Genomic DNA, 22,089 nt, shown 5'->3' on the forward strand with positions numbered 1-22,089 from the left:
GCGATGGTGCCCGAAGAGGCGCGGCCGCTCCCGCCTCAGGCATCGCCTGGGGCAGCCCTGCAGCCCCGGCGGGGAAGGGGGGGGGGCAAAGGGGTCCTTCCTCGGCCGTGTCGCGCAGCGATGGCGGCGCCCGGGCCGGGGCCGGGGGGGCGGACCCGAACTGTCCCCAATTGTCCCCAATTGTCCCCAGTTCCCCCCGTTCCCGGGTTGCTGCGGCTCCCGGGGCCGAGGGGGGACACGCGGACAAAGCCCCCCCCCCGAATTCGTGTCCTGGCACCGCGGGGGGGGGGGGAGGTTTGGGGGGGAAACCCCTCACTGAGATTGGGGTAAAACCCCCCGGAATTGGGGTAAAACCCCCCAGGTTTGGGGTAAAACCCCCCAAGATTTGGGGTGAAACTCCCCTGGAATTGGGGTAAAACCCCCCTGGAATTGGGGTAAAAACCCCCAGGTTTGGGGTAAAACCCCCCGGAATTGCGGTAAAACCCCCCAGGTTTGGGGTGAAACCCCCAAGATTTGGGGTGAAACCCCCCCGAGATTGAGGTAACACCCACCCCCCCCCCCGAATTAGGATGAAACCCCCCGGAATTGGGGTAAAACCCCCAAGATTTGGAGTGAAACTCCCCCGGAATTGGGGTAACCCCCCCCCGGAATTGGGATGAAACCCCCCGGAACTGGGGTAAACCCCCCCCCCGAATTGGGATGAAACCCCCCGGATTTGGGGTGAAACCCCCCGGGGTTGGATTAAACCCCCCCAGAATCGCGGTAAACCCCCCAAAATTGGGGTCAACCCCCCAGAATCGAGTTCAAACCCCCCAAATCGAGGGTCAACCCCCCCGCCCCCCCCCCAAATCCCACTCATTTCCCCTCCAAACCCCCAAATTTGATTTATTTTTTTTTTTAATCCCTTTATTTTGATTTTTTTTTTGACCTTTTTTTTTTGTTTTTTTTTTAGTTCATTAATGGGGGTGCGGAGCGGAGGCACTTGGGGGGGGGGGGGCGGTGCCGGGACCCCCCGGGAAGGGGGGGAGGGGTTGGGGGGGGAGGTCAGAGCGGCCCCTCCCCCGCCCCCCAAACCGCCCCCCCGCCCCCCGGCTCGTTAATGGATTAATTGGCCCCCCCCGAGCCGGGGGGTCGTTAAGGCACCGGGGCCCGGCCGGGGCGGGGAAAATCCACATTATTTATTGCTGGGCCGGGGCGGGGCTTTTTTTGCCTTTTTTTGCCTTTTTTTTTTTTTGCCTTTTTTTGCCTTTTTTTTTTTGCCTTTTTTTGCCTTTTTTTTTTTTTTTTTTTTTTCTCCCGGTTTTTTGTCCTTTTTTTTTTTCTTTTTTTTTTTTATACAATTCATACAAGTCTGTAAAAATTATTTACAACCTCGGCGCGGGTGGGAGGGGAGGGGAGGAGGAAAAGGAGGGGGAAAAGGGGAGAGATGCTGCCAGAGCAAAGCCCCCCCCCCCTGGCTCCGGGAATCCCCCCCCCTCTCCCCCCTCGGGATAACGGAGATTCCTCCCCCCCCACCTCCCCCCTCCTCCTCTTCCTCGGGGTTATTCCAGGGGAGGAAATTCCTGAGGCTCACCCAGGAATTGGGTTTGTTTTTTTAGTGAATCCCTCTCGGAATTCCAGTTTTTCCCCCCCCCCCCCCCCTTTTTTTCCCCCCCCTTTTCCCCCTCCCCCGACTAAAAATTTTCCTCCAAAACTCTAAAAAAACCTGAGGGGGGGGGGGAGGGAAAGGGCGGGGCTGGGGGAGAACCCCCCAAATCCCGCCGGTTTTTAGGGAATATATTAATACAAAAATTCTGGGAAGGAGGAGGAGGAGGAGGAGGAGGAGGAGGAAAAGGAGGGAAGAAGGCAAGAGGGGCGGGAATGGGACCATCCGCCCCTCGCCCCCCACCCTGGGGCCATCCCGGCATTCCCGGGGCAGGAACGCCGGGAATTCTGACAAAGTGCAATATCCCCACCCCCCCCACACACCACCACCCCCCCCCGCCCCCTTCCAAACCCAAAAATCCGGGATGGGGAGGGGGCTCCGACCACCCCCCGTATCCCGGAGCGCTCCAGAGCCCCGGGACACTCCGGGAGCAGCTGCTGGGACCAGCCCTGGAGCTGCCGGGACCGGGATCGGGATCGGGATCGGGATCGGGATCGGGACCGGGACCGGGATCGGGATCGGGACCGGGATGGGGCCGGGGCTGGGGCCGAGCTGGGTCAGGGGGGGTCAGGGGGGTCGGGGGGTTTGTCCCCTGTGCCCCAGAGCTCAGAGGGGGATTGGGGGGTCAGTGGGTTTGTCCCCTGTGCCCCCAGCCCAGAGGGGGGTCGGGGGGTTTGTCCCCTGTGCCCCCAGCCCTGGGGGGGTCAGTGGGGTTGTCCCCTGTGCCCCCCAGTTCAGACAGGGGGTCAGTGGGTTTGTCCCCTGTGCCCCCAGCCCAGAAGGGGGTCAGTGGGTTGTCCCCTGTGCCCCCAGCCCTGGGGGGGTCAGTGGGGTTGTCCCCTGTGCCCCCAGCCCAGAGGGGGTCGGGGGGTTTGTCCCCTGTGCCCCCAGCCCAGAAGGGGGTCAGTGGGTTTGTCCCCTGTGCCCCCAGCCCAGAAGGGGGTCAGTGGGTTGTCCCCTGTGCCCCCAGCCCAGAGGGGGATTGGGGGGTTTGTCCCCTGTGCCCCCAGCCCCGAGGGGGGGTCGGGGGGTTCTCCCCTGTGCCCCCAGCCCAGAGGGGGGGATTGGGGGGTTTGTCCCCTGTGCCCCCAGCCCAGAGGGGGATTGGGGGGTTTGTCCCCTGTGCCCCCAGCCCAGAGGGGGGGTTGGGGGGTTCTCCCCTGTGCCCCCAGCCCAGAGGGGGGGTTCAGCTCCCGCGGCTCCGGAGCCCCCAGCGCCGGGGGGGGTTAATCCAGCAGGGAGGGCTCGGCCGGGCGGATGATGGTGGGGCGGTTCGGGGCCGCAGGGGGTCTCCTGGGGGGATGGAGGGGGGGGCTGAGAGCTCCTGGGACCCCAGATCATCCCAGTGGGACCCCAGATCATCCCATGGGACCCCAGATCATCCCAGGGACCCCCCAGGTAATTCCATGGGACCCCAGATCATCCCATGAGATCCCAGGCAAGCCCAGGGACCCCAGATCATCCCACAGGACCCCAGATCATCCCAGTGGGACCCCAGATCATCCCAGGGACCCCCCAGGTAATCCCATGGGACACCAGATCATCCGGGGGGGGGGGACCTCAGATCATCCCATGAGATCCCAGGCGATCCCAGGGACCCCAGTTCATCCCATGGGACCCCAGATCATCCCACAGGATCTCAGATCATCATCCCAGGGACCCCCCAGGTAATCCCATGGGACCCCAGATCATCCCAGGGGGACCCCATCCCATCCCAGGGACCCCAGATCATCCCAGTGGGACCCTGGATGATCCTAGGGGTCCCCAGTCAATCCTACAGGACCCCAGATGATCCCAATGGGACTCTGGCCCATCCCAGCAAGACCCCAGCCCATCCCAATGTGACCCCAGCCCATCCCAAAGGGACCCCAGCCCATCCCAGCGGGATCCCGGCCCCTCCCAAAGGGACCCCAGCCCATCCCAAAGGGACCCCATCCCATCCCAATGCGACCCCATCCCATCCCAATGCGACCCCAGCCCATCCCAATGCGACCCCAGCCCCTCCCAGCTCACCGACCCCCCCCATCCAGCCCCGCCCACCCCACGGGGGGGTCCTGGGGGGCGGCTCAGCCCCCCTCAGTGCCCCCCCCGGTCTCACCTGGGCACTCCGGGCGGGATCCCGGGCGGGATGCGGGCGGGGCGGGCGGGGATCTGGGGGGGTGCTGAGAAGGGGTCTGCGGCGAAGACGCTCTGGGGGCCGAGGCGGGAGGGGATGGGGGGGGCGGCGAAGGGGGGCGGGGGGCCCCCCCCCGGGCAGGGGCAGCAGCGGGGGCGGCCCCGGGGTCGGGCCCCGCACCGAGGGCGGGCGGCCGGGGGGGCCCAGGGCAGAGGGGGGGCGGCGCTGGGGGGGGGGGCTGTGGAGAGAGAGAGAGAGGGGGGAGAGGGGGGGTCAGGGAGTGGGGAGGGGGCAGCTCCGGCACCTGGGAGTGCCCCAGTCCCCCTGGGAGTGCTCCAATCCCCCTGGGAGTGCCCCAGTCCCCCTGGGAATGCCCCAATCCCCCTGGGGACACCCCGAACTCCTGGGAATGCCCCAATCCCCCTGGGAATGCCCCAGTCCCCCTGGGAATGCCCCAGTCCCCCTGGGGACATCCCGAACTCCTGGGAATGCCCCAATCCCCCTGGGAATGCCCCAATCCCCCTGGGGACATCCCAAACTCCTGGGAATGCCCCAATCCCCCTGGGAACATCCCAAACTCCTGGGAATGCCCCAATCCCCCTGGGAATGCCCCACTGTTGTTCCCACTGTCATTCCCGCTGTTCCCAGCATTCCCACTGTTGTTCCCACTGTTGTCTCCACTATTCCCACTGTTGTCCCCACTGTTCCCACTGTCATTCCCAGTGTTGTCCCCACTGTCATTCCCACTGTCATTCCCACTGTTGTCCCCACTGTTCCCACTGTCATTCCCACTGTTGTCCCCACTATTCCCACTGTCATTCCCACTGTCATTCCCGCTGTCATTCCCGCTGTCATTCCCTCATTCCCGCCGTCATTCCCGCCATCATTCCCGCTGTCACTCCCGCTCTCATTCCCTCATTCCCGCCGTCATTCCCGCTGTCCCCAGCGTTCCCACTGTCGTTCCCACTGTCCCCACTGTCATTCCCACTGTCATTCCCGCCGTCACTCCCGCTCTCATTCCCTCATTCCCGCCGTCATTCCCGCCGTCATTCCCGCCGTCACTCCCGCTCTCATTCCCTCATTCCCGCCGTCATTCCCTCTGCTCCCAGCGTTCCCACCTGTGGCCGGGCCCGGGCTGGAGCCAGGTGTCGTCCACGGGGGGTGGCACGGGCGTGGACACGGTGCTGGTGCTGATGTCCCCGATGATGCCCAGGGCCTCCTTGAGCGCGTGGTACATGCGCAGCATCTCGTCCCGGCGCTGCGCCTGCTCCGCCGACTCCTCCATCAGGCTGCCCTGGTCGGCCGACGAGTACAGGTAGGCCAGCAGCTCCGAGTGGATGAAATCCTTGGTCTGGGGGGAGACAGGGAGGAGAGGGGGTCGGGGGTGAAATCCTTGGGGTGGGAGGGGAAAGGGAGATAAGGGGGTTCGGGGTGAAATCCAGGGGGTGGGAGGAGAGAGGGAGGCAAAGGGTTGGGGGTGAAATACTTGGTATGGGAACAGCATAAGAGATAAGGGGGTTGGGAGTGAAATCCTTGGGGTGGGAGGAGAGAGGGAGTTGGGGGTGAAATCCTTGGTCTGGGAGGAGAGAGGGAGGCAAAGGGTTGGGGGTGAAATCCTTGGTGTGAGAAAGGGATTGGGGATGAAATCCTTGGTCTAGGAGGCGAAAGGGAGGTGAGGGGTTGGGGGTGAAATCCTTGGTCTGGGGGGAGACAGGGAGGAGAGGGGGTCAGGAGTGAAATCCTTGGTCTAGGAGGGGAAAGGGAGGTGAGGGGTTGGGGGTGAAATCCTTGGTCTGGGAGGAGAGAGGGAGGTGAGGGGGTTGGGGGTGAAATCCTTGGTCTGGGGGCAGAGAGGGAGGCCAGGGGTTGGGGGGAAAATCCTTGGGGTGGGAACAGCAGAGGAGACAAGGGGGTTGGGGGTGAAATTCTTGGTTTAGAAAGAAAAGAGGGTTGAGGGTAAAACCCTTGGTCTGGGGGAAAGAGGGAGGAGAGGGGGTTGGGGGTGAAATCCTTGGTCTGGGGGCAGAGAGGGAGGAGAGGGGGTTGGGGGTGAAATCCAGGGGGTTGGGGGTGAAATCCTTGGTCTGGGGGGAGACAGGGAGGAGAGGGGGTCGGGGGTGAAATCCTTGGTCTAGGAGGGGAAAGGGAGGTGAGGGGTTGGGGGTGAAATCCTTGGTCTGGGGGCAGAGAGGGAGGAGAGGGGTCAGGGGTGAAATCCTTGGGGTGGGAGGAGAAAGGGAGGGAAAGGGAGTTGGGGGTGAAATCCTTGGTCTGGGAGGGGAAAGGGAGATAAGGGGGTCAGGGGTGAAATCCTTGTTCTGGGGGGAGAGAGGGAGGTGAGGGGGTTGGGGGTGAAATCCTTGGTCTGGGGACAGAGAGGGAGAAGAGGGGGTTGGGGGGGAAATCCAGGGGGTCGGGGGTGAAATCCTTGGTGTGGGGGCAGAGAGGGAGGAGAGGGGTCAGGGGTGAAATCCTTGGGGTGGGAAGAGAAGGGAGTTGGGGGTGAAATCCTTGGTCTGGGGGGAGAGAGGGAGGGAAAGGGAGTTGGGGGTGAAATCCTTGGTCTGGGAGGGGAAAGGGAGATAAGGGGGTCGGGGGTGAAATCCTTGGTCTGGGGGGAGAGAGGGAGGTGAGGGGGTTGGGGGTGAAATCCTTGGTGTGGGAAGAGAAGGGGGTTGGGGATGAAATCCTTGGTGTGAGAAAGGGATTGAGGAGGAAATCCTTGGTCTGGGAGGAGAAAGGGAGGTGAGGGGGTTGGGGGTGAAATCCTTGGTGTGAGAAAGGGATTGGGGATGAAATCCTTGGTCTGGGAAGAGCAGGGAAGAGCTGCTCCTTCCAGGGAATTGTGGGGAGCCAGAAGGTCCCCCCAGAGCCTCCTTTTTCCAGGCTGAGCCCCCCCAGCTCCCTCAGCTGTTCCCACAAGTTCTCCAGCCCCTTCTCCCACTGTCCACCCCCTCCTCTCGTTCTCCATCCCCTCCTCCCATTCTCCATCCCCTTCTCCCACTCTCCATCCCCTTCTCCCACTCTCCATCCCCTTCTCCACATTCTCCATCCCCTTCCCCACGTTCTCCAGCCCCTTCTCCACATTCTCCATCCCCTTCTCCCATTCTCCATCCCCTTCTCCCACTCTCCATCCCCTTCTCCCATTCTCCACCCCCTCCTCTCGTTCTCCATCCCCTTCTCCACATTCTCCATCCCCTTCTCCCACTCTCCATCCCCTTTTCCCACTCTCCATCCCCTTCCCCACATTCTCCATCCCCTTCTCCACGTTCTCCATCCCCTTCTCCACGTTCTCCATCCCCTTCCGCACGTTCTCCCTCCCCTTCCCCCCACTCTCCCTCCCCTTTTCCCCCTCTCCCCCCCCTCTCCCGTGCTCCCTCGCCCCGCCCCGCTCACATTGTTGATCATGAGGTGCATGATGGTCTTTGGCATGAGGTCCCGGATGGATTTGTTGATGATCCCCACGTAGGAGTCCACGAGGTTCCGGATGGTCTCCACCTGCCGCTCCAGCTGCGGGTCCATGGAGAAGGTGTTTTCCTGCGCCCCGTCCTCGCTCTCCGTCTGCTCGGGGGGGTGGAAAGCAGGGAATGAGTCACCGCCGGGATCGGGACGAGACCCCTCTGGCTCGTTCCCGCTCCCATCCTGCGGGAATTTCCTCCTCCTCCCGGTGTTTTCCGGGGTGTCCCAGGGGCGTGGGAGCCGAGCTGGGGGCTCCCAGCTCCTCCAGGGGCAGCCCCTGCTCCGGAGGGATGGGGATTGTTGGGAGGGGGGGGGTTTACTTGGTCTTTCTCGGGATAAACTCCCGCCCGGAGGAAGGAGGCCTTCCAGCTGTCCACGTCCTCCTGGGAATCGCAGGCCAGCTCGATCTGACGGAGATCCTTGTACACGTTCCTAGGGGGAAGGAGCAGAGCCAGGGGTCGGGGGGAGCCCCCGGAGCCCCAAATCCCGATGGAATCCCAGGATAAACGCTGGGTGAGCCGCTGCTTCCTCCGGAGAAACCCCCTCCCCTCCCCTCCCGGGATCCCGGACGGATGCGGGGCCGGGGTTTGGAGGGAAGGGAAAATCCATGGAAGGCACCCCCCTGCCCCCGGGATCCCGGGGTTCTGGGGGGGATCCCACACCTCTGCTCCGTGTTGAAGATGGCGAAGACGTGTTTGGTGGACATGAATCCCTTCTCCACGTCCCTGATCTTCAGGTTATCCAGGGGCAGCATGTACTTCTTCTCCTTCTCCTGGGAAAGGGGGACGAGAGGGAAGGAGGGGTGAGCCCGGGGGCGCTTCCTGGATGCCAAAGAGGCACCTGGAGCAGGAATAAAACCCCCCACAGCCCTGGGAAGGCGGCACAGATCCCAACTCCAGAACAGATCCCAAACTCCAGAACAGATCCCAAGCTCGGGAACAGATCCCAAGCACCAGAACAGATCCCAAGCTCTGGAATTGATCCCAAGCTCTGGAGCAGATCCCAAGCTCTGGAGCAGATCCCAAGCTCCAGAACGGATCCCGGCTCTTGGATGGATCCCAAGCTCCGGATCAGATCCCAAGCTCCAGAACTGATCCAAGCTCTGAACAGATCCCAAGCTCTGGGATATATCCCAAGCTCTGGGATATATCCCAAGCTCCAGAATGGATCCCAAGCTCCAGAATTGATCCCCAAGCTCCAAATCAGATCCCAAGCTCCAGAACGGATCCCAAGCTCCAGAATGGATCCCAAACTCCGGAACTGATCCCAAGCTCCGGAACGGATCCCAAGCTCCCACCAGGGAAGGTTCACCAAGAGATGCTTCCCTGGCTCATCCCGTGGCCAACACCAGCCTGGGATGGGGGGACTCTGCTCCCAGATCCCCGTGGATCCCTCTGGGATCTGCTCTGCCTCTCCCAAGGACGCCGAGGAACCCGCCGGAGATCTGGGATTTGGTCCCTGCGGGATGGAATCGGCCCCACCGGAGCCCACCCCCGCTCCCAGCAGGGACCCCCAGGAATGTCCCCCTGGATACAGGGGCTGGGAGGAGCCGGCGGAGCCCCCGGAGCCGATTCCAGCGGCCCCTTTCCCGCCACATCTGGAACCGTTCAGAGCGGCAGCGGCTCCGGCTCCGCTTTCGGTGCCTCCAGATGGTCCCAAAAAGTGACGTTGGCCTTTGTGGAGAGGCCACGAACCCGGCGCAGGCCCCCCCTTCTCCCACCCACCCCCCTCCTTCCCTCCCTCCCCCCCGACTCCTCCGCGCGATTTCCTGAAAAACCCACAGCGCTTTTCCAGGCGGGATTCGGGGCCCAGGGCTCTGCCACGTCAGGGCCAGACAAAGCCTCGGCTTCCTCTCCGGTGAGAGCCCCCAAAAAACCCTCCCCAACCACCACCAACACGAGGAAAACCTCGGGAAGGGAGGGAGGGAGGAAGAGGAAGGGAGGAAGAGGAAGAGGAAGGGAGGAAGAGGAAGAGGAAGGGAGGAAGAGGAAGGGAGGAAGAGGAAGGAAACGCCGCGGAGGATTCCCAGGGGAAGCAGGAGATCCGGGCCGGCGTTCCCAGTGTTCAGACTACCTGTTCAGGTGGGCTCTGTGTTGTACAGTAGTCTGCACATTGGTTACGCCGGCCCGGCCCGGCTCCGGCTCTGCCACAGGTAAGGGGGGGCCTGGGGGGGATTCCCAGGAATTGCCCCTTCCCGGGGGATCCCACGGATTCCAGGGGCGGCATTCCCGTGGGGGGGAAGGAGGGAATTGTGCCCTGCTGGGGTCCCCCCCCCCCCAGTGCCACGGCAGCTCCTGGTTTTTAGGGCTGGGGGGTTGGAGAGAGCGGGATGAGGACAGAGCCTCGTTCATCCCGTGGGTTGATCCCATTCCCCCCTCCCCGAGGGGCCCCGCAGGAAACCGGGATTGCTCCGGGTGGGATCAGCCTGACCTGTTCCTGCTCTTTTAGGGGGGGCTTGGGGGGGGGAGACCCTCCCCTCCGCCGAGGAACAAAGGAAAACCGGGATTTGGTCCCGGGAAATAAACGCTGTGTCCGTGTGTCTCCTTTTCCCGACCCCGTGCTGGGCTCTGCCCGCCCCCATTCCCACCCCCTGGCCCCCCAAAATCCCGGGAAGGCCCCCCCCCCCCTCCTTCCCAGCCTCTGGCTGCCGGGCCGGTGACGTCAGGGGAGGAGCGGGATCGGGATCGGGATCGGGATCAGGGGGGAGGAAACGCTGGAAAACCCGAAAATTCCACGGAGGAGACGCCGGGAGCTGCCTCAGCCCCTTCCCGGGGGAAGCCCCTTTGGAAATGAGGGTTGGGGGGGGGAATCTGGGGGAGTCTCCAACACCCTGGAACACCGGGAGCGGGATGGATGCCCCCGAGGGCCAGGGCTGCAATTCCCAACCGGATCAACGGGATGGATCAGTGAGGAGCAGCCCCTTCCCACACACCCAGCAGGAGAAAGGGGGGACCTGAGGACTCCAGCACCTCAAAATCCCAGGGACTGAGGGAATCCGGGTCTTTCCACCCTCGGGGGGAGAGCAGGACTCGATCCCAGCTCCCATCTCCCTCCAGCCCCGGCATTCCCTGCTGGAATGTGCCCTCGGAGGATGCCAGACCAGCGCAGCCCCCCCCAGGAACCCCCTTTTTCCTTCCTCTGCTTTTCCCTGAGCCGGGTCAGGGGGCTGGGACAGGGGTGGGAGACACGGAAACCCCCCCTCAAACGGAGCCAGAGCCCCTCGGAACCCCCGGGAGCCGCCGGAGCCTCCGGGTTTACCCGAGTCCACACAACCCCGAGGTTCAGGAGAGCGTTCGGAGACAGGGAATTTGGGGTCTGGACGAGCCCCCACACCCGGATTTGGGGGTTGTCCTTCCTCCTGGGCACCAATCCCCACCCCTACCCCAAGGATCTTCCCGATTTCCCCCCCGTACCTCGTCGTCCTTGTACCAGGAGAGCGACTCGGCCGTGAGCACGAACCAGTATTCCTTGGAGCCGCCCTTCATGATGCTGATGTTGTTGATGGTCACCCAGCCCCTGCGGATCACCTGGAGCAGGAGCAGGAGCAGGGAGCGAGGGAGGGAGGAAGGAAGGAGACGTTACAGCGGGATGGATTCCAGAGGGATGGATTCCAGAGGGATGCCCAGAGGGAAGGAGAGCGAGAAGTGACCCCAAAACCTCATCCGGGCGGATCTGGAGCCCTCATCCCACAGGGAAGCTGGCAGCAGGTGGGGGGGGACACCTGGAGATCCCGAGCCCCCATCCCAGCCCCAATCCCACAGGGAAGCTGGCAGCAGATGTGGGGGGAACACCTGGAGATCCCGAGTTCCCAATCCCACAGGGAAGCTGGCAGCAGGTGGGGGGAACATCTGGAGATCCCAAGTTCCCAATCCCACAGGGAAGCTGGCAGCAGGTGGGAGGGACACCTGGAGATCCCAAGCTCCCAATCCCACAGGGAAACTGGCAGCAGGTGGGGGGGGAACACACGGAGATCCCGAGCCCCCATCCCATAGGGAAGCTGGCAGCAGATGGGAGGGACACCTGGAGATCCCAAGCTCCCAATCCCACGGGAAGGTTGGCGGGGGGGACACCTGAAGCTCTCCAAGCTCCCAAAGTTGGGTGGGAAAAGCTGCCCAGGCCAGTGGGATGATCCAAACCCAAACCCCTGTCGCTGCTGGCTCAGCCTGGATGGGCTGAAAGGAAAAGCTCCAGCACCCCACGGCCCCATGGAGGGATCCTACAATCCCACAGATGGATCCTACAATGTCCCATGGATGGATCCTACAATGTCATGGAGGGATCCCACAGCCCCAGGGATGGATCCTACAATGTCATGGAGGGATCCCACAGCCCCAGGGAGGGATCCCACAACCCCACGGATGGATCCCACAGCTCCATGGCCAGATCCCACAACCCCACAGACAGATCCCTGTCCTGGGGAACCCCCACCCCGAGCCAAGCAGCATCCCACCAGGAATTCTTTCCCGGGACCCCAGCCAGGAGGGACCCCAGGGACTCCCAACCCTGTGCCAGCCCCTGCCCTGCCAGGTTATCCCACCCACGGGTTAGTGCCGGGGGTGCCGGGTCAGTGGGAAGCGCGGCCGGAGCGGGACCAACGCCGGGGTTGGCACGGGTTAGACACGGGGTTTGTCGTGGCTCCTGCGGGAATGTCGGGATGGATCCTCCCCCCCTGGAGCCGAGGGGTTCCCCACATCCCTCGGGGTGGGTCGCTCTGCTTTTCCCAAGGGAGAAGCCACGACAAAATTCCCGGGGTTAGGAACGGGCGAAGCTCGGAGGCGGCCGGAGCGTTCCGGGCCAGGGGAAGGGCAGAGCCCCGGAATTCCGGGAGGGATTTCACCTGCAGGAACCTCTGAGACACTCCCCTCATCCCCTTGGAATTTGATCCCAGCTGGTTTTAAAGGAACTGAGCCAGGAGGGAGGAGAAAGGATTGGGAATGGGCAGAGGGAAAGGGATCGGAGCAGAGCGAGGGCAGGGGGGGGCTCGGGGAGGTCCGGGGGGAATTCGGGGGGGATTATCAGGAAAAGGGGATCCATCCCCTGCCTTTGGAGCAGGGGAAGGGGAGAGGGTCTGGCAGGCACTGGGAGAGCTCCCAGGGAATTCCAAGGAAAAGGGAAGAGGGTCTGGCAGGCACTGGGAGAGCTCCCAGGGAATTCCAAGGAAAGGGGAGAGGGTCTGGCAGGCACTGGGAGAGTTTGAAGGGAATTCCAAGGAAAAGGGAAGAGGGTCTGGCAGGCACTGGGAGAGTTTGAAGGGAATTCCAAGGAAAAGGGAAGAGGGTCTGGCAGGCACTGAGAGAGTTTGAAGGGAATTCCAAGGAAAAGGGAGAGGGTCTGACAGGCACTGGGAGAGCTCCCAGGGAATTCCAAGGAAAAGGGTCTGGTAGGCACTGGGAGAGCTGCCAGGGAATTCCAAGGAAAAGGGTCTGTGCAGCCCGGCAGGAGCCGGAGCCTTTGGGAAAAGCCAAGGAGGAGCAGGAGGAAGGAGGGGGGAAGTTCCTTTAAACCCGACTGATTTCGGTGGGAATGGGAAGGTTCCGGGGCTCGGGAGCTCCCGGAGCTCGGCCCGGCTCCGATCCCGAATTCCCAGCTCTCCCCTTCCCGCTCCCGGCGCGATCCCGTCCCGCGGGGAGAGGCCCCGCCCGGAACCCGGGGGGGTTTTCCAGAGACCCCTTGGACGGGGCAGAAGGAAAACGGAAGCGTCTGGAGTCGGGAAAAGGCGACGCCGGAGCCGGGAGGGGAATTCCCGGGAAGAGCAGGACACCGGGACGGCTCCTCAGCCACCCCTGGGAATTCCAGTGGCCTGGAATCCGTGTTTTGGGAAGGGAGGAAAAGCATCCAGTGCCAAGGGCAGCTGCTTTCCCACGGGAATGGGGTGGCTGATGCCAGGGAGCTTCACCTGCCTCCCACTCCAACTTTATCCGGAGGCAGGATCCATGGGATTATCCCGGTTTTCCTCCCCAGGGAGACCCCGGGGTGTGGAGGGGCCACCCCGAGGCTGTAAATGCCAAACTGGGGGATAATTCCGGGGCAATTCCCTCTCAGACACTTCCGTTTTCCCGGAGCGGCGGGATCAGGACCCCCCCCCCACCCCCCGGCTCCGAGGGGATCCCTGGATCCCGGACAGGGAATTGCATCCCAGGAGTGAGCACGCTGAGGGGAGAGCTCCAGGAATAACCTCAGGTCGGGAACCGAGGAATTCTGGCCTCGGCAGGTCAGGACTCCACCTCAAATCCCACAAAAAAAAACCCGGGAATTTTGGGGGACATAAGGCACTTCCAGCCCTTCCCCCCCGCGCGATCCCAAAGGAACTTCCCTTCCCAAGGGAATCTCATCCCACCCCAGCAGCTCTGGGCTAATAAATCATAAGGATTTTGGCTTCCCAAGGGCCGGGAAAAGCAGGTGGGAGCTGAATCCCAGGATCCAGGATCCCTATCCCAGGATCCAGCTCTCCCTGTCCCGGGTCCCAGCCCGGGATGGCCCCGAATCCCTTTTTTTTTGGGAAGAGCCAGGAGCGGGCACGGAGGGGACGAAGCCAATTCCCACCTCAGGGATCCCTCTGGGAATGTTGGGAATGCCCCCCCCCCCTTCTCCCAGCAGCGTGCTCCATCCTGGGAAGCGGGGTCGGGAATGCTGCTCCCGGCACTAATCCCGCTCCGAGGTACTTACCAGGATCTCCCCCTTGGGGTGGGCAAAATTAAGGGATAAAAAAAAAAAAAAACAAAAAACAGGATGAGGAGACAGGACAGGGAAGGGAAAGGAAGTGACGGGAGAGAGCGGGAAGCACAAAAAACGGGAAGGGGGGAAAAAGCAGAAAAACAGCAAAGAAAACCCGTTACATGCTATTAATGACGGTCATTCCCAGCGCTGTTAATCATCCCTCGGAGCAGCTTTTCCAGAGGGAGCAGAGGGCCTGGTGCCACCCGAGGGGCACGGCCCCCCCAGCCCAGCACCCCCTCGGGAGCGGGGGCACGGCGGGGGGACTCGGATTCTGGGACATCCCGGTGTGTCCCGGTCATTATTCCCAGAGCCAGGGATTCCAGGACATCCCAGGGATGGGGGGGACTCGGATTCCAGGACATCCCGGTGTCCTCCTGGTCCCCATTCCCTGAGCCAGGGATTCCAGGACATTCCAGGGATGAGGGGGACATGGATTCCAGGACATCCCAGTGTCCTCCTGGTCCCCATTCCCTGAGCCAGGGATTCCAGGACATCCCAGGGATGGGGGGGACTCGGATTCCAGGACATCCCGGTGTCCTCCTGGTCATTATTCCCTGAGCCAGGATGGGATGGGGGGGACATGGATTCCAGGACATCCCGGTGTCCTCCTGGTCATTATTCCCTGAGCCAGGATGGGATGGGGGGGACATGGATTCCAGGACATCCCGGTGTCCTCCCAGTCCCCATTCCCTGAACCAGGATGGGATGGAGTGGACTCGGATTCCGGGACATCCCAGTGTCCTCCCTGTCCCCATTCCCTGAGCCAGGATGGGATGGAGTGGACTCGGATTCCGGGACATCCCAGTGTCCTCCCTGTCCCCATTCCCTGAGCCAGGGATTCCAGGACATCCCAGGGATGGGGGGCACTCGGATTCCGGGACATCCCGGTGTCCTCCCTGTCCCCATTCCCTGAGCCAGGGATTCCAGGACATTCCAGGGATGAGGGGGACATGGATTCCAGGACATCCCAGTGTCCTCCTGGTCCCCATTCCCTGAGCCAGGGATTCCAGGACATTCCAGGGATGAGGGGGACTCGGATTCCGGGACATCCCGGTGTCCTCCCTGTCCCCATTCCCTGAGCCAGGACAGGGGGGGACACGGATTCCAGGACATTCCGGTGTCCTCCTGGTCATTATTCCCTGAGCCAGGATGGTGGGGGGGGACACAGATTCCAGGACATCCCAGTGTCCTCCCTGTCCCCATTCCCTGAGCCAGGATGGGATGGAGTGGACACGGATTCCAGGACATCCCAGGGATGGAGTGGACACGGATTCCAGGACATCCCAGGGATGGGGAGGACACAGATTCCAGGACATCCCAGGGATGGGGGGGACACGGATTCCAGGACATCCTAGGAATGGGGGGGACATGGATTCCAGGACATCCTAGGAATGGGGAGGACACAGATTCCAGGACATCCCGGTGTCCTCCCTGTCCCCACCCCCTCGTCCCCCCCCCAGGGCTGGGCCGTGTCCCCCAGCAGCTCCTCCCGCCCGGTTTGTCCCAGATCCCGCTGATTTTAGCCGGGAATTCTGCCCCCACTGTGCCCCAGAGCTCCGGCTCTCCCGCCTCCATCCCTGGCCTTAAACATCCACGTTTAGGGATCCACCGGGATCCCGCTGCCCGAGGAGGGGATATCCTGGAGAGCCAGCCCTGCTCCCGGAGGAGCAGGAGCAGCAGCAGGAGGAGGAGGAGGAAGAGGAAGAGGAGGAGGAGGAAGGCCGGGAGCCTCGGGCTGTACCTGGTTGGGGATCGCCCTCTTCTTGTTGGTCTGCGTGTTCCTCTGCTGCGCGCTGGAAAACAGGGAAAACAGGGAATTTTTGAGGCGGGGAAGAGGAATTCCACGCCATTCCCGCCCGGAACGCCGCAAGGATGAGCTGATCCAAAGGGGGGGGGGGGGGGGGAGAAGCCAGTCAGGTGGAATTCCAGAGCCCCTTCCCGAGGTTTGCCCAGGAGCGGGTGGAGAGAGAGGGGAGGGGGGACGGACACCGGGATCTCCTTCCTCACGGACCGTTATTCCCAGGAATTCCAGGGGGAGGAACCGGCAGGAGAGGAAACACGGAGTGGAGCAGCGGCTGCGGATTCCCGAGGGGAATTCCGGCGGGGAGCCCCCCCGAGGACCACCGGGAACCAGGGAGGCCTCGCTCCCGAAAAGCCCCGATTCCCCTGGATGGGGAGCGGGATCGGGATCGGGACGGGGCGTTACCTGCACCAGAGGGAAAGCTACCTGTCTCTCCTGAGCACCGGGGGGACGGGGCGGAACCGATAGGCAGGAGCGGGAATAAAATCCGGGAAGACAGTTAGAATCCCGTCGGGAACACCCCGGAGCAGCCGTTCCCGAGCAGGATCCCATCCCTGGGAATGAGCGGGATCCCATCCCTGGGAATGGGCAGGATCCCATCCCTGGGAATGGGCAGGATCCCATCCCTGGGAATTCTGGCGAGATCCCATCCCTGGGAATTCTGGCGGGATCCCATCCCTGGGAATGAGTGGGATCTCATCCCTGGGAATAGGCAGGATCCCATCCCTGGGAATGAGCGGGATCCCATCCCTGGGAATGGGCAGGATCCCATCCCTGACCTGCCGGGATTCCAGAGGGGATGGGAGGGGTTTGGGGAACTGCTCCCTGCCTGCCCTGATCCCGACATTCCTCCCGAATCCCTGGGAATGCCACTCCCGGCATTCCGGGGCGGAGCGGGGATGCTGCTCTCCGAGGGCTCGAGGAGAAGCTCCAGGCTCCCGAAAATCCAAGGTGGGAAGTGGGAAGAGAAGCTCTGGGCTTCCAATTCCGAAGCTGAACTGGGAGGAGAAGTTCCCTGGCTCCCAGATCCAAGGGACAAATTCCCTGGCTCCCAATTCCAAAGCCGACTGGGAGGAGAAGATCCCCAGCTCTTGAACCCAAAGGGGAAGCTCCCCAGCTCCCAGCTCCAAAGGGGAAGCTCCCCAGCCCCCAGATCCAACAGGGAAGCTCCTGAATCCAAAGAGGAGTCTCCCCAGCTCCCGGATCCAAAGGGAAGCTCCCCAGCCCCCAGATCCAGGCAGGAAGCTCCTGAACCCAAAGGGAAAGCTCCCCAGGTCCTGGATCCAAAGGGGAATCTCCCCAGCTCCCAGATCCAAAGGGGAAGCTCCTGAACCCAAAGGGAAAGCTCCCCAGCTCCTGGATCCAAAGGGGCAGCTCCCCAGCTCCATGGGGAAAGCTCCCCAGCTCCCAGCTCCAAAGGGGAAGCTCCCCAGCTCCCAGATCCAAAGGGGAAGCTCCCCAGCTCCTGGATCCAGGTGGGAAGCTCCCCAGCTCCATAGGGGAATGTCCCCAGCTCCCAGCTCCAAAGGGAAGCTCCCCAGCTCCATGGGGGAATGTCCCCAGCTCCCAGCTCCAAAGGGGAAGCTCCCCAGCTCCCAGATCCAGGTGGGAAGTTCCTGAACCCAAAGGGGAAGCTCCTCAGCCCCCAGATCCAAAGGGGAAGCTGCCCAGCTCCAAAGGGAAGCTCCGCAGCTCCCAGCTCCATGGGGAAAGCTCCCCAGCCCCCAGATCCAGGTGGGAAGCTCCCCAGCTCCATAGGGGAATGTCCCCAGCTCCCCAGCTCCAAAGGGGAAGCTCCCCAGCTCCATGAGGAAAGCTCCCCAGCTCCCAGCTCCCAGCAGAAAGCTCCCCAGCTCCCAGCTCCAAAGGGAAGCTCCCCAGCTCCATGGGGAAAGCTCCCCAGCTCCCAGCTCCCAGCAGAAAGCTCCCCAGCTCCCAGCTCCAAAGGGAAGCTCCCCAGCTCCATGGGGAAAGCTCCCCAGCTCCCAGATCCAAAGGGGAAGCTCCCCAGCTCCCAAATCCACAAGGGAAGCTCCCCAGCTCCATGGGGAAAGCTCCCCAGCTCCCAGCTCCAAAGGGGAAGCTCCCCAGCCCCCAGATCCAATAGGGAAGCTCCTGAATCCAAAGAGGAGTCTCCCCAGCTCCCAGATCCAAAGAGGAGTCTCCCCAGCTCCCAGATCCAAAGGGGAAGCTCCCCAGCCCCCAGATCTAGGGAGGAATCTCCTCAGCTCCCAGATCCAAAGGGGAAGCTCCCCAGCTCCCAGATCCAAAGGGAAGCTCTCCTGCTCCATGAGGAAAGCTCCCCAGCTCCCAGATCCAAAGGGAAGCTCCCCAGCTCCTGGATCCAGGTGGGAAGCTCCCCAGCTCCAAAGGGGAAGCTCCCCAGCTCCATGGGGAAAGCTCCCCAGCTCCGAGCTCCAAAGGGGAATCTCCCCAGCCCCCAGACCCAACAGGAAAGCTCCCCAGCCCCCAGATCCAAAGGGGAAGCTCCCCAGCTCCTGGATCCAGGTGGGAAGCTCCCCAGCTCCATGGGGGAATGTCCCCAGCTCCCAGCTCCAAAGGGAAGCTCCCCAGCTCCATGGGGAAAGCTCCCCAGCTCCCAGTTCCAAAGGGAAGCTCTCCAGCTCCATGAGGAAAGCTCCCCAGCTCCCAGCTCCCAGCAGAAAGCTCCCCAGCTCCCAGATCCAAAGGGGAAGCTCCCCAGCTCCCAAATCCACAAGGGAAGCTCCCCAGCTCCATGGGGAAAGCTCTCCAGCTCCCAAATCCAACAGGGAAGCTCCCCAGCTCCATAGGGAAATGTCCCCAGCTCCCAGATCCAAAGGGAAGCTCCCCAGTTCCCGGATCCAGGTGGGAAGCTCCCCAGCTCCATAGGGGAATGTCCCCAGCTCCCAGTTCCAAAGGGAAGCTCCCCAGCTCCAAGTTCCCCTCGGGAAGCCGCCGGGGGCCGTGGGAAGGGGGTCCTGCCGCCGGTACCCACCCGGTCGCCACGTGCTGCTCAGTGAAACAGCTGGGGCGGGAGAGGATCGGAAGAGTCCGGAGAGACAGAGAGAGGTGACGGATCCGAGGGGAGACAGCAGAGAGCAGGAGGAGAGGAAGGAACGCGACCGGAGGCGGAAAGGCAGAGACAGGAGAGAGAGAGAAAAAAAAAAAGAGGGAGAAGAGAAAACAGGAGGGAGACTGTGGGGAATTTAAGGAGCAGGAGTGGGCGTGGGCTCCGGGCACCCGCGTGCCAGGGGTCCCGGGGCTTCCAGAAGGTTCCCAGCTGGCTTGGGGCTGGAAAACACCGGCCTTCCTTTGGGAGAAGCTGAGGGAAGGCAGCAGGGACAGAGGACAGGGGGCATTCCCTGCTCCGTTCCAGCTCCAGGGGACGGGATGGGGGTCATTCCAACGGCCTGAACCTTGGGAATTCATCCAGGACACTCCCATTCCAGCTTTTCCCAACACTCCCATTCCAGCTTTTCCCAACACTCCCATTCCAGCTTCTCCCAGCCCTCAAAGCGGGCGGTGGCAAGCGGAGAAGGGGAAGCTCCCGTCTCCCAGAGCTGAGGGAATCGGGTGCCAAAGGTGCCAAAGGTGTGGATTTGGTGGGCGACGACGGGACGTGGGAGGCTCCGGCCTTCCCATGGCTGATCCCAGAGGGATAACACAATCCCAGGATAACACAATCCCAGGATAACACAATCCCAGGATAACACAACCCCCCCCAGGCCGGGGGTGGGACCACGAGCCTCGCCGACGGAGAGTTTGGGATTCATCCCCCCCCCCCTTGGAAAAGGACTCACTTGGCAAATCCGATGAAATCCTCGTGGTTGGTGTTGATGTAGGAGAGCTCGATGTCGATCAGCAGCAGGATCTGGGGGGATTAGGGAGGGTGGGAATTCCCAGGGAGCCGAGAGGGAGCCCCAGGGACGCCCGAGGGGCCGGGAGGGAGCGGGACGGGGTGGGAGGGCCCCGGGGGGGCTCACCTGGTCCTTGGTTTTGCCCTCGCGCTCCCGGATGTGGGTGGTGACGATCCGCTCCGTCTCCTCCCGCAACCTGGGGTAGGAACCGAGCTGAAAAGAGAGGGAGAAGGACGGGGAAAAACCGCTGCGGGGGGACCGTGGCAGCGCCGCGGGGGCACAGACTGGTTCTGCCAAATCCACCCAAACAGGGCCTGCCACAGGACGTGGACTCAGTTCTGTGCCAAATCCACCCCAACCAGGTCCTGCTCGAGGGCATGGACTGTTCTCCACCAAATCCACCCCAACCAGGTCCTGCTCGAGGACATGGACTGGTTCTCCACCAAATCCACCCAAACAGGTCCTGCCACAGGACATGGACTCAGTTCTGTGTCAAATCCACCCCAACCAGGTTCTGCTCGAGGGCACAGACTGGTTCTACCAAATCCACCCCAACCAGGGCCTGCCACAGGACATGGACTCAGTTCTGTGCCAAATCCACCCCAACCAGGTCCTGTCACAGGACACAGACTGGTTCTGTGTCAAATCCACCCCAATCAGGTCCTGCTCGAGGACACCAGGTCCTGTTCTCCACCAAATCCACCCCAACCAGGTCCTGCCCCAGGACACAGACTGTTTTTGTGTCAAATCCACCCCAACCAGGTCCTGCTCGAGGGCACCGACTGGTTCTGCACCAAATCCACCCCAACCAGGTCCTGCCGAGTTACTGGTGCAGCCAGTCCCTTACTGGTGTTACCGGTGCAGCCAGTCCCTTACTGGTGTTACTGGTGCAGCTGGTCTCTTATTGGTGTTACTGGTGCAGCCAGTTCCTTACTGGTGTGACCCCTACCTGACCGACGCTCTGGCACACAGTGCTGTCACTGGTGTCACTGGTGTTACTGGTGGCAGCAGTACCTTACTGGTGCACTGTGGGTGAGCTCCTGGATGCCCAGGTGCCCTGTCACTGGTGTTACTGGTGTTACTGGTGTTACTGGTGGCAGTACCTTACTGGTGCACTGTGGGTGAGCTCCTGGATGCCCAGGTGCCCTGTCACTGGTGTTACTGGTGTTACTGGTGGCAGTACCTTACTGGTGCACTGTGGGTGAGCTCCTGGATGCCCAGGTGCCCTGTCACTGGTGTCACTGGTGTTACTGGTGTCACTGGTGGCAGTACCTTACTGGTGCACTGTGGGTGAGCTCCTGGATGCCCAGGTGCCCTGTCACTGGTGTTACTGGTGTTACTGGTGGCAGTACCTTACTGGTGCACTGTGGGTGAGCTCCTGGATGCCCAGGTGCCCTGTCACTGGTGTTACTGGTGTCACTGGTGTTACTGGTGTCACTGGTGGCAGTACCTTACTGGTGCACTGGCGCACGGTGTTGATGAGCTCCTGGATGACGAGGTCGACGCATTTCAGACACGGCTCCTTCAGCTTCACCACCTGCTTCTTCACGATGGCCTCGAAGGCCAAATCCGGCGTGAACAGCCCCGTCCTGGGGGGAACAGGGAGGTCAGCCCGGCTGGGACCCCGGGAGAGCAGCTCCCTGCTCCTGGGGAGAGCCAGGCCCTCCTCTGGGAGAGCAAATCCCACCTCTGGGAGAGGAATTCCCACCTTGGGAGAGCAAATCCCACCTCTGGGAGGGGAATTCCCACCTTGGGAGAGCCATTCCCTCCTCTGGGAGGGGAATTCCCACCTCTGGGAGAGGAATTCCCATCTTGGGAGAGCCATTCCCTCCTCTGGGAGGGGAATTCTCTTCCCTGGGAGAGCCATTCCCTGTTCTGGGAGAGCCATTCCCTCCTCTAGGAGAGCCATTCCCTTCCCTGGGAGAGGAATTCCCTCCTCTGGGAGAGCCATTCCCTCCTCTGGGAGAGCCATTCCCTCCTCCAAGAAAGCAAATCCCACTCTGGGATCACACAAACCACCCCTTAATTCCCTCCAAAATCCAACCAGACTCCCATTCCCAGCTGCTCCCTCCGGGCTCCCCCCAACCCTGGGAGCCATGGGATGTCCTCCCCCCGGCCTGGGAAGCTCCCCCCACCCCTCTGGAGTAGGGAAGTGGCTCCAGGGAAGGCTCCAGGCTGGATACTTGCCTCACCCCGTGGATGTTCTTGATGGCGTAGCTGATCTCCCGCCGCAGATCCTTCTCGTCGAATTCCATCTGCCCGGGGAGAGAAGGAGCAGTCGGGATCATCCCGGAGATGATCCATCCCAGAGATGATCCATCCCAGGATGGATCCATCCCAGAGATGATCCATCCCAGAGATGATCCATCCAGGAGATGATCCATCCCAGAGATGATCCATCCCAGAGATGATCCATCCCAGGATGGATCCATCCCAGAGATGATCCATCCCAGGATGGATCCATCCCAGAAATGATCCATCCAGGAGATGATCCATCCCAGAGATGATCCAT

At 62.3% G+C, this 22,089-nt stretch overlaps 1 protein-coding gene across 1 annotated transcript in view; it reads right to left on the reverse strand.

The window, feature by feature from the left end:
• Nucleotides 1-2,732: 2,732 nt before the first annotated feature.
• Nucleotides 2,733-22,089, reverse strand: part of DNM2 (dynamin 2) — a 34,098-nt gene continuing 14,741 nt past the window's right edge. Inside the window, 14 exon segments of the mRNA XM_051775374.1 lie at nt 2,733-2,938; nt 3,744-3,874; nt 3,876-3,999; nt 4,880-5,112; nt 7,158-7,322; nt 7,541-7,652; nt 7,883-7,992; nt 10,634-10,747; nt 13,887-13,898; nt 15,679-15,730; nt 19,521-19,591; nt 19,704-19,790; nt 21,028-21,166; nt 21,765-21,832. Of these exon segments, the coding sequence (XP_051631334.1) occupies nt 2,872-2,938; nt 3,744-3,874; nt 3,876-3,999; nt 4,880-5,112; nt 7,158-7,322; nt 7,541-7,652; nt 7,883-7,992; nt 10,634-10,747; nt 13,887-13,898; nt 15,679-15,730; nt 19,521-19,591; nt 19,704-19,790; nt 21,028-21,166; nt 21,765-21,832 (1,485 nt within the window). The 3' untranslated portion in view covers nt 2,733-2,871.

The sequence above is a fragment of the Manacus candei genome, unplaced genomic scaffold (assembly GCF_025592945.1).
Source record: "Manacus candei isolate 608988 ecotype Guabito, Panama unplaced genomic scaffold, ASM2559294v1 h1tg000293l, whole genome shotgun sequence".
Lineage (NCBI taxonomy): Eukaryota > Metazoa > Chordata > Aves > Passeriformes > Pipridae > Manacus > Manacus candei.